The sequence below is a fragment of the Fundulus heteroclitus genome, chromosome 21 (genome assembly GCF_011125445.2).
Source record: "Fundulus heteroclitus isolate FHET01 chromosome 21, MU-UCD_Fhet_4.1, whole genome shotgun sequence".
Taxonomy (NCBI): Eukaryota; Metazoa; Chordata; class Actinopteri; order Cyprinodontiformes; family Fundulidae; genus Fundulus; species Fundulus heteroclitus.
Window position 1 is genome coordinate 41,320,285 of NC_046381.1, and position 12,066 is coordinate 41,332,350.

At 43.1% G+C, this 12,066-nt stretch overlaps 1 protein-coding gene across 2 annotated transcripts in view; it reads right to left on the reverse strand.

Annotated features, from left to right (window-relative positions):
• Positions 1-1,958: 1,958 nt before the first annotated feature.
• The window catches only part of LOC105921801 (vasoactive intestinal polypeptide receptor 2), a 45,373-nt gene continuing 35,265 nt past the window's right edge, over positions 1,959-12,066 (reverse strand). Inside the window, exons 8-13 of one of the 2 annotated variants that reach the window (XM_036125015.1) lie at positions 9,471-9,531; positions 8,012-8,081; positions 6,230-6,321; positions 4,549-4,687; positions 2,823-2,864; positions 1,959-2,749 (exon numbers count right to left, since the gene is read on the reverse strand). In XM_036125015.1, the coding sequence (XP_035980908.1) occupies positions 2,576-2,749; positions 2,823-2,864; positions 4,549-4,687; positions 6,230-6,321; positions 8,012-8,081; positions 9,471-9,531 (578 nt within the window). In that variant the 3' untranslated portion in view covers positions 1,959-2,575. Of the gene's footprint in view, positions 2,750-2,822; positions 2,865-4,446; positions 4,688-6,229; positions 6,322-8,011; positions 8,082-9,470; positions 9,532-12,066 lie in introns of those variants that run through there. The other variant, XM_036125014.1, reaches the window with a different exon arrangement.

The following is a 12,066-nucleotide window of genomic DNA, read 5'->3' on the forward strand; positions in this document are numbered from 1 at the left end:
AAAAAAAAAAAACAGGAAACAACTTGGACTGAATATTACAGGTTTTTTTTACCCAACATAAAGAGTCAGTTGTGTTTAAAATCTTACATATATTCATAAATCCAGGATTAACCTCATACAGTCAATCAACCAGGGATGTTTCCCTTTTAGGCTGCTTAACAATAAACGCCATAAACACAGTCAGCTTGATCCTTTGTGAGGAGGGATAATCTGCTTTATTCAGTCATTTATTTAAATCCATATAAACATCATAAAAAGGACTTCACACTAGAAAAATGGTATAAAAGAGACAACCTCTCAGTGTTAACCTGGCCGTAACAACCGACCCCTCAGATATACAATTCAAACCTAAATACAAACTTCTGAAAAATATAATTCAAACATGAGATAGAGACGTCTGAGTTGCTGCTGCTGGAGACGTGCCACATTAACCGCGGCCTTCCTCTCTGATTAACCAATCAGTGGCTGCTTTTACTTTCCATTTTCCCATGTATTATTCTGTTTAAATGTTTCTACATTTTATCCCAACTTGCTTTTATTCTGTTTTTATTTTCCGGTGTTTTAATCATATAAAGCACTTTGTGTTGTCCTTGTACTGAAATGTGCTTTACAAATAAATTTACCTCAGTTTGGATTTTTCTTCCTTTAAACTTTTCATGTATAAAAATCTGATTTCAGAAGTTATACATAGAACGGCCACCAGGGGGAGTGTTTCTTCCGCTGCTTGCTCCTCATATTAAATCCAGAAGCTAAGGTTGTCTTCAGAGTTTGGTTATGAGTCAGAAATATAAAAGTTACATGATTTTTAATAAAAGGTTATAACATAATCAGCATAATTTAATCTGGACATTTTCAAACATAAACATGTTTTGATGAAACTTTTGGCTCTCCAAAAGATTTCAGACGGCCACGTTTCATTCTTTGGTCTTTAAAAGGCAGAAACAGTCCAACATCTCATGTTTCTGCAGATTCACTGTGCAGGAATGCTTCCTGCTTCCACAAAATAACACTGAGTCAGCTGTTCAACGCTAAAGGGGTCCGTTTGTCCGTTCTGTCGTCGAGAGAGCAGATGGAAACCACGACAAAGTGGATGTATGTTGGAGAGAACCGGCTCTGATCTGATTGAAATGGACTCAGACTCTGAGATCTGAGGCCTCGTTCAGCAGGAAGACTGGGGAAAAGGAAATGAACAGCTCGCTGCACACGGATCCAGAACTTTGTCTTTTAGTGCAGCAGCAACGTCTCACAGTAAAAAAAAATTAGAAAATGTTGATTTGAGCTCATTTACCCAGGAGGGAAAAACATCCCACGTTAGGAAATGATTGTTTCTGACTAAATTATTGGCACCCCTGCGGTTCTGTGGGTCTGCTCCTATGTTCTCTTCAGCTCAGCCCATGGGATTTGGGTCGGGGGACTGAGGTGGTCCAGGAAGAAGGTAGAGGAACCATTCCTGGGTTGGTTGGTTCAGGTTCTGGGTCATTAAGACCCGGTGACGACCCGTTTTCAGTTTTACAGACTTCTCATCTAAATGTCCTGGTGTTTCAGAGTCCATGGTGCAATGCCCACAGCAACACAGGTCCTCTGCCGTGCTTAACAGGGGCGCTTCAGACCCAGCTGGAGCCGAAAAGCTCAATCTTTGACTCAGTCTGACCGAAGATCGGCGTTAAGATCCAGGTAGTTTAGTAAACTTTACATGTTTGTGTTGGTGATGGTAGGACAGAAATGGGTTTGTCCTCATGAACATCTGGCTGACATCTGATGTTGAGGTCTGATCAGAACATGATGGTTTCAGTCTGCAGGACGGACTGGGTCCAGTTTTTACTGGTTCTGGTCAGAGCATGGTGGTTTCAGTCTGCAGGATGGACTGGGTCCAGTTTTTACTTGTTCTGGTGGTTCTGGTCAGAGCATGGTGGTTTCAGTCTGCAGGACGGACTGGGTCCAGTTTTTACTGGTTCTGGTGGTTCTGGTCAGAGCATGGTGGTTTCAGTCTGCAGGACGGACTGGGTCCAGTTTTTACTGGTTCTGGTCAGAGCATGGTGGTTTCAGTCTGCAGGACGGACTGGGTCCAGTTTTTACTGGTTCTGGTCAGAGCATGGTGGTTTCAGTCTGCAGGACGGACTGGGTCCAGTTTTTCCTGGTTCTGGTCAGAGCATGGTGGTTTCGGTCTGCAGGACGGACTGGGTCCAGTTTTTACTGGTTCTGGTCAGAGCATGGTGATTTCGGTCTGCAGGATGGACTGGATCCAGTTTTGACTGGTTCTGGTGGTTCTGGTCAGAGCATGGTGGTTTCAGTCTGCAGGACGGACTGGGTCCAGTTTCTACTGGTTCTGGTCAGAGCATGGTGGTTTCGGTCTGCAGGACGGACTGGGTCCAGTTTTTACTGGTTCTGGTCAGAGCATGGTGGTTTCGGTCTGCAGGACGGACTGGGTCCAGTTTTTACTGGTTCTGGTCAGAGCATGGTGGTTTCAGTCTGCAGGATGGACTGGGTCCAGTTTTTCCTGGTTCTGGTCAGAGCATGGTGGTTTCGGTCTGCAGGACGGACTGGGTCCAGTTTTTACTGGTTCTGGTGGTTCTGGTCAGAGCATGGTGGTTTCAGTCTGCAGGATGGACTGGGCTCGGACGTTCCTGGGGAAGCGCATGCAGTTGTCGGTACCGTTGAGGTTGGCCGACATGCTGCGGGGTCTGTAGTCCCGCCACGCGCAGCGCTTCAGGGACGAACCCCTCCACGTCCTCCTCAGCTCGGTCTGAACCTGCGGAGAGCAAAGCTGGATGAGGATCAGCCCTGACATGCTGAGTGAAAGGGTTTGAGGTCAGGAGGCTCACCTCGCTGTTGAGGAAGCAGTAGAGGACGGCGACAATCAGACCCTGAAGGACAAACAGTGATGAGGAAACGCTGCAGAACGTGGAGGGCCGTCAGGATGTTATGTTGGCTTTTTGTTTCAGAGATCTGAGATTTTAAATGACGTTTTCTGGTTAACTAATTTAGTTTCCTGTTCTCAGGTTGTTCTCTTCTCGGTTTCCAGCTGAATGAAGCTTTTTCTCAGGTTCCCTAACAGATTTACACAGATGTTGCACTTTTTTCTCTATCCCTTTGAACTTATTTTTTTATGTATTTTAATTTTTAAATAGATTTTCCTTTCCTAAACATTTATTTTTGAATATATTTTTGCATTTTATTTAAATTGTATAAAAATGCATTTACATGTGTAACGAGTTTTTGCTACTTTAGACTTTTATTCAATAACCCTGCACTGGATCCTTATCCCACGTTACTTTAAAGGTACATAGCCACGTTATAAGCTTTAAACAAAAAAAATACCAAAAACTATTTGATCACGATAAAATAAGGTTATATACACCAAGCCTCCATCCTGATAATGTTTTGATGCTCCTCTTTGTGGATAAATAGCCCCAGCTCTGGGCGCAATCAGCAGGTGTAAACATATGTGCCGCCATCTAGTGGCAGTATCAGAGAGCTACCATAATGCTGGTTTGTTTAGTTAATAAATTGAAACTAGATAATAAGCCTGACCCTCTGCAGTGCCTCACAGTAAAGCAGCAGCTTGGCGTGATGAAGACCAACCGTTATTAATTAGATAAAAGAATCTACAGCAACTTTAACAGCCTCATATCAGAACATTTACTTACATCAATCAACTCTGCGTCACATCTGAGCCTCGGCAGGTTTAGCGTCTGCTTCAGTGAACACCAACGTTCAGACTGTATTCCCAGAGACATTCCAGGCTTTTCCCTCTAAGAATCCGTTTTGTTTGTTTTTTTCACTTGATCTTGGACCTTTCTTCATTGTTTCGCTGGGAGTTGCTAATAGCAGTTAACCACTTCCTTGTTTTAACTCCTGCTGCACATGTGCAGTACGTGCTTCCGTTAAAGTCGTAAATAAACACGAAAGACTTTATTTACTAAGAAACTGAGCAAAAACAAAGTTTAAAACGCCAAAATAACAACTAATAAACCAGCAGGACATGATAATATTTCATAAAAACTTTGTATGCAACCAAAGTGAGTTACTGACTTATAAATAAAAAAGTCAAATAACGTGGCTATGCACCTTTTTGTACATTTTATTTTTTATACATTTTATTTTGACTTTTCTACTTAAAAAAACAATAGGCGTGTCTGCTAAAATGAACAAAACACACAAAGTTTTAAATTTCAAACTAGGAATTGAAAAAAATTGTTGGTGTAAAAATTCTGGTACAAAATAAACGAATCTACCATCAAAAAATTGTCAAACACTGAAAAGTTTAACAAAAGTCAATCTAATTAAAATAACAGCAGGGAAGAATGTGACATTTCTATTAGTGATTTTGTTGCTTTATTTAATCTGCATTTAAACTATATAGATGAGCTCTAAGTAGAATAGAAAAATATTTATTTTCCCAAAATGGGGGAAACATGAAAAAGATGTTTTTGTTTTATTATTATTTCTGATTTCCCGAACGGTCATTTTGCTCTTTTTTGACAGTTTTCTGCCTGTTAGCATCGTCTAAAACAACAGAACCGCCTGAACCCTCGACTTGTATCCCACCTGGAAGGATCCGAGGCCGAGGTCAAAGAAGATCTTGATCTGCTTCAGGGTTTCATCGGCCGGCTCCATCAGGTAGAAGAACACGACGTGGTTGACCCCGAAAAGAGGGATCAGCAGAAGGGTGGACTTCGCCAGCCGCCTGGACAGCAGATAAACACACAACCTCCTGAGTGGATCACTACCTGGGAAAGTCTGGTTTTACAAAACGTTCTTAAAGTTTTTAGAAAACCCTCATAAACGCAACACTTTGTGAAGCAAAAAACCTCTCTAACGTGCCAGACGCCAGCGAATGTGAGCATTTGTCCACTCAAGTCGGTTACGACGATGAACTGGAGTCAGGCAGAGACCCCGATGAAGACCACGAGCATGCAGAAGAGCGTCCCTGTGACGGTTTCTGACAGTTTGTGTAGAAATTCTTTGGTTATGTAAACCGATTGTTTCAGCATCTATCTAAATGGTTGGTCTTAGACGATCTTTGAGTTGAACATGCTGGATGTGGAGGTCCTGGACTGGTCTGGTTACACGTGGTCTGCGGTTGTGAGGCTTGGTTGGATGTACTGCCAAATTATCTAAAACGCCTTTGGTGACGGCTTATGGTAGAGAAATGAACATTCAATACACAATCAACAGGTCTGGTTCATATTCCTGCTGTCTGCATGCCAATTGCACGTTTCCCTCAAACCTTGCGACATCTGTGGCATTGTGCTGTGTGATGAAACTGCACCTTTCAGAGTGGCCTTTTATTGTGGGCAGTCTAAGGCACACCTGTGCACTAATCATGGTGTCTACAGCATCTTTATATGGCATTCCTGTGAGGTGGGATGGATTATCTCAGCAAAGGAGAAGTGCTCACTATCACAGATTTAGACTGGTTTGTGAACAATATCTGAGGGAAAAAGTTTTAGATCTTTAAGTTCATCTCATAAAAAATGGGAGCAAAACCAAAAGTGTTGCATTTATATTTTTGTTGAGTGTAGCTGGGTTTATTTAACCTGACCCCCGCCAGATGGATTTGCTCCGCATATCCATCTGGAAACATTACGTTGAAGTAATTTTGGGAAGGGGCGAAAATACTGGTTAGCTGATTGGCCTATGTTGGTGATAGACGGGCCAAATGAACCAATCAGATCAATGAAGCATATGACGTACTAACAGCGACGACAAAAACACAACCACAAGCTCTTGCTGAAACCAGTAGGGAGAAGAGCAAAAACATCTTTTCCTCTGAGAAAAGCCTCCAGAGCAGCGTTTTGCTCTACTTTCAGTGAAGAAATACTCTGTAATTCTGATAAAACTTGCTCGATACCCACGCTAACGCTAGTTTCATCGGCTGAAGCCGCCATGTTGTTTAGACTGAACTGTCGCGCTTCTCGTTGCGTCACACCTCAACCCGCCTCAAAGCCAACGCTGATTGGACGTTCGTTTGGTGAACGGCTCCAAATTTTCTTTAACGGAGAGTAGCCAGACTGATCTGCGAGTGAAACCTTGAAAGCTCGCGAGATCAGGATGGTCTCACGAGGCTATGGTTTATTTGGATTACATTTGATGAGCTCTAATATTTGCTGTCATATCTGTCAGAAAATAGGTGAAAAAAGCCCAGAACTGCATGACAGCGCTGGTCTCTATGAGCTGAGAGAACAGCGGCACATTAGCAGCAGAAAACGGGGATTTTACACGGTACCGGTACTGGGATTGGTCGTTTCCTCTGACATCTGAGCAGCGCAGCTTCTGGACCAGGATCCGAATGATGCTGACGAACAGCAGGAAGTTTACCTTCAGGAGAAACACGAGACAGAGAGACCTTTTCATTTTCGCAGAGCTTCCAGTGTACAGAAGCAAGCGTGGAAGGGTCAGTAAAACGATCTTTTCCATCAGCGTGCATTTAAATAGTGCAGAAACGGCCTTTTAGAGCCGCCTCACATAAATCCTCTGTGAAGCAGAAACAAGCACAGAAAAACAACCCTGGTTAAAATGCGCCTTAATAAGCTTTAAAACGATTTAATAATCTGTTATTGTATGCTGAAAATTTTAAATAAATATGCATATTTAAACATTACAGAAAAATTAAGATAAGTAGCAATCATATCATTCCTTTAAAAATAAATGCATCTGAAGCACTTTTTTCATTCCTACTTTACTGAATAATCAGAGTATGTGGAAGTTTTTAATCAGTAATCCGTTACTTCCTGTTTCACTGGGGTATAAACACAGAGGTCCATTCTTCAAAACGGGAAAGACAAGAAAAAGACCTGTTCTGTCAGGAATACAGACGTGTTGATCCTCACACACCAGCTTCTAGAACTCAGCTTCTCCTCTAAAACCCACTACATCCACAGACCGGACACTAAATAGAGGCTTTACAGCAGGAAACGTGACGGACTCAGCTGGAGCGAGGGTTTGTTCTCCACCTCTATACGGGGAGGAGGTGGAAAAACGCTCTGAATAGGTCCAAGGATCTTAGAGTCACCATCACAACCCTTAGATGCTGCCTACTAGCCATCTGGTCAGAGAGGAAAAGTCTCTCCTACCGTCACAAACGTAAACGCGCTGAGTTTGCTGTTTCTTTTAAACTAAAACCACTGCTTTGGTCACATGGGACTAAATGGTCCAATATAGACCCAAGGATAGATAACAATAGTCACAATTATATGAGTCACAATTATATGAGTGATAGAGTTGGTGGTGTTGAAGGTCTTGGGTTCAAATCCCATCCTTGGGTCTTCCTGCATTGTGTTTGCATGTTCTCCCTGTGCATGCCTGGGTTCTCTCCAGGTACTCTGGGTTCCTCCCACAGTCCATAAACATGACCGTTAGGTTACCTGGTCTCTCTGTAAATGGTATGATCATTGCATAGTTGTGTTTCTCTGTGATGGACACTCTGAGGACCTGTCCAGGGTGCATCTTGGCTCTTGACCCACAGGCTGCTGGAGATAGATAAGCAGGTATGGGTGATAAATCATCTTTATTTGTCACTGCAACAGACATCCTAATGAAATGTGTCTCTGCATTGAACCCAAGCCTCAGGGGGCAGTGGGTTGTCACTGTTCGGCTACCAGGGAGCATTCTGGGGCTGAGGGTTGTTGCTCATGGACCTAGAGTGTGTGGGATTTGAACCGAGGAACTTGCAGCCTCTTCAGGATGGAGGCCCCCTGCTCTCTAATCACTAGACCAACACTCCCCCAGATGTGTGGGAATGCCCCTGAAGTCTGCTGTTAACCACGAGGGTCTGTGATGCTCTGGCTTGTTTCTTCCTGGGCTCTGGGACCCTTTATGGAGAGACATCATGATGGACACCTTAACTAAATATAGGGGCCTCTGCCAGAACACTGAAAACGGGTCGTCACCGGGTCTATCAGCAGGCTAATGACCCAAACCCTAGCAAACATGTCCGGAGCATAAAATGTAAGTCCCACACATCAAAACAAGCAACATTGGAGCTGCAAACAGAAACAACAGAACTCACAATGATTGACGCCATGATGGGCCAGTTGATGAGCCGGTCAGGAACAGGGTTGTCATTGATCTCCCAGCAACTGTGAATCAACGACAATTTAGATTATTATTTTGTTAAATGTTCCCTTCCTACCAGGGAAATCATTCAAACTCATTTCAAAATGCCCCAAAGCTGCTAAAACATCCCAAATCCCCGGCTAACGAGGTCCAGGCGTTCTGAGTTAAGCTTTATCTCAGACATAAAGCAGACATCCAGCGGCTGATAAGAACCGTACTAAATCATCCTAAATGTCCAACCACCTCAGAAAAGAGTTAGAGCTGAGAGCATTGACATTCTCATGACCCTGCAGAGAATGCAGATGTTACAGTTTCAGTTTCTGCTCTCACATTACGTGGGTTACCCAGCATGCACAGGGCTGCAGCTTTCTCTGCTGAAAACATGCATCTTCAATCCATGTATTCATTTGTAAGTCAGTTCCAACCTCCCACATCATTTAGACAGCGATTTAAGGACAACAGAATTGATGAAACTCTTAAGAGGAGATGTCTGTTCATCACATTTCTGCACAAAAACCAGGAGTTTGGCTTTAAGAGGTTTTCTTCCAGGACTGTAATTTATTCAGTGATGATGGAGAAGAAAGGTGGACCGAACCAAAGCTCCACGTCAGCTCTATTCAACAGTGATAAGGTAGATAGCTCTTTAGTTCTGAATTATTAACCTTTAACAATGACAAGCAAAATCCTATTATCACCGGTACCAAGAGAAACATGTTAAAGTCCAAATCTGTCATGATTCAGGTTTTTGTTTGGACTTTCTGGACTAATTTTCCATTCTTTGCTCCACTTTTCTCAGCCATCAGTCACCTCCACTCAGCCCCTGATCAGCTCCACCTGCTGCCACTAATTAGTCCCAACCTGTGGGTCTCTGGCAGGAAAAGTTAAATGGGGCACAAACACTCAACACCTCTTAGCAGCAACGATTTTTTTTTTTTGGAATGCATGCAACTTAACTTTGATCAATGTTAAATTAAACATATAAATTAGCATAAATCAACACAGTAGAAAATCCATTTAGCGCATGCTGATAAACTCTAGGCATTATTAGATGATTATAACTTTATACGGTGCACCTTTAAACCCCTGGTTGCAGCAGGACCCACTGCCAAAGGGAACTAAAAGGAAGTAAAATATTCTTGAAATCAGCCAGTTGGCCAATCTGCCAATGAAATAAGAGCTTTGCAGATAAAAATCATCTCCATCTTATTTAAAGTGTAGTATATTTAATTATCTTCTTTTTAGGGGTCAAAATACTCATTCAATTGACAGATAATCTTATTTACCTGCTCAAGTCAAGGAAAAAAACACTGATTTTAAGAAGATTTGGCTTACTTTTAGTTCCCTTTTCTCAGTGCATGTAGCCTGAACACCATGTTAGCTGCTGATAATGAGTACCTGCAGTTGAAACTCACCCCCTGTCCTCCAGGTAGGTCCTACTTATGATCCACGCCGCCGTGAAGACAAAAGGGATTCCTGTAAGCCAGAGAGAGAGAGGTTCTGCTCAGGTTCTCCTTCTGCCAGATACAGAACATCTCAACCAGGAAACACAGCAGTCAGGCTGCTGGTGATGCATCTGATGGAGGTTTTGATCGATGGTGGAGGAAGAAGTCACATGGAACCAGAGGAACTCAGAGGCCGGGGACGTGTTTACAGGACGACCTTTCCCTGAATACACCAGTCCACTTTAAAGAATGACGCACCGTCTGCTGCTCTGTTTGTCTTTGTGACATTTTCCCCTGCTGCAGCAAAATCAGGCTCAGTGGGAGAGAACGGACCGGGTTCTGGTCACCAAGTAGAGAAGGTCCCGACCCGAAAGACTTACCGATGTTTCATCAGAGCATTTTCACTGAATGACATCATGCTCCTCGCTGGAGGAGGGTTCATGGCTCCTCCAGAGAGGAATGATAGTGAATAAGTCAAGGAATGTAAACATTTTGACAAAGCCATAAAATAAAAGTGTCACCGTTTGGTGCAGAAATGATATAAAAAGCCGACCGTTTACACAGAAATGTTAAAGCAGGGAGTACATATTGAAGTCATTTCCTCTTAAAACTAGAAGCTGCTGGTTGGTCGCTTCAGCAGCTCTTCACTGAAAACCTCACAATAAAATAACGTTTGTCAGGAATCGTTCTGGGCCTAAAAGACGAGTCACACACGGTGAGGAGACGCCTCAGGTCTGATCTACAGTCCGTCTGTCTCACAGCTTCAGTACGTTGAGTTCATTCCAGAACAATGAATCTACTCAGAAAATACACTTTTGTTTCACACCAGGAAATAATCACATACCTATTGAGAAGAAACTTACAGCTTTTTAAATAATAAAATGCACAGTGTTTCTACAATAGAGGAAATTGGTTGGATTGGCATCGATCTGGGTCCTCTGAATCAGCCTGGCTGCTGGTTTTAGCAGACAGCGCTCTGTAGCGCCACCTGAAGGTGAAAGTCTGAGGGTTTGTGTGCAGGATGTGTGGGGTCTGCAGAGGTGGCCGCTGCCCTACAGGTCCTGGATGGAGGGAAGGGCAGCCCTGATGATCCGCTCTGCAGACCACAACCATCTCTACTGGCCGATGGTTGTAAAAGTCCTTGTTTGAAGCACTTTCTGTTAATTGAATACTTGTGCAGCTCAAATCAGAACATTGAAAAAAAAACTTAATATTATTTTGTTGAGCTTACATGGATCCATTACAGTAAGTTATTATTTTGTTGTAGATTTCTAAACTCAGCTTTTTGGGGCACCTGCTGCCACACAAACATGATTAACGTTTTACTTTCTGTTCAGTTCTCGTTTGTAAAGTACATTCCTACATTGTTTAAAAAAATTTGCATTTAATATAAAAACCTTTATAAATCTCTATTACCAGGAGTTAAGTATTTGGTTAACTTTAATTGTCTGTCTGCGATACTTTCTGTTGGAGTTCCGCTGCATCAGTTCTCCCTAAACAACAGAACCGCTGAAGCGGGCCAATCCTCTGTCTGATCACAGGGTGGGGGGTCGTGGTCATCATTTGTTAAGTTTTCCTTCTACTAGTTTACCAACTATTTCTTACACTCTGCTGAGTTCTCCTACTGCATTGTTTGTTGTTATTTCAGCTTTTAACTTTTTGTTCTCTGTCATGTTTATCTCCATAGAAGGTACACCTGGTCTGGCGTTCTGTTAGCTGTGACATCATCAGGGGAGGCAGATCATCCGCTATTACCATCTAACATAGAAAGTACTCCTGGGTCAATGTGAGCTTCTGAGCTTTCTGTGTCTCTGCTCTGTCTTCTCTAACATAGAAAGTACTCCTGGGTCAATGTGAGCTTCTGAGCTTTCTGTGTCTCTGCTCTGTCTTCTCTACCATAGAAAGTACTCCTGGGTCAATGTGAGCTTCTGTGCTTTCTGTGTCTCTGCTCTGTCTTCTGTAACATAGAAAGTACTCCTGGGTCAATGTGAGCTTCTGAGCTTTCTGTGTCTCTGCTCTGTCTTCTCTACCATAGAAAGTACTCCTGGGTCAATGTGAGCTTCTGAGCTTTCTGTGTCTCTGCTCTGTCTTCTCTAACATAGAAAGTACTCCTGGGTCAATGTGAGCTTCTGTGCTTTCTGTGTCTCTGCTCTGTCTTCTCTAACATAGAAAGTACTCCTGGGTCAATGTGAGCTTCTGAGCTTTCTGTGTCTCTGCTCTGTCTTCTCTAACATAGAAAGTACTCCTGGGTCAATGTGAGCTTCTGAGCTTTCTGTGTCTCTGCTCTGTCTTCTCTAACATAGAAAGTACTCCTGGGTCAATGTGAGCTTCTGAGCTTTCTGTGTCTCTGCTCTGTCTTCTCTAACATAGAAAGTACTCCTGGGTCAATGTGAGCTTCTGAGCTTTCTGTGTCTCTGCTCTGTCTTCTCTAACATAGAAAGTACTCCTGGGTCAATGTGAGCTTCTGAGCTTTCTGTGTCTCTGCTCTGTCTTCTCTAAGCCCCAGTGGGTGGAGGCAGATGAGCGTTCACACTGAGCCTGGTTCTGGTTCTGCTGGAGGTTCTCC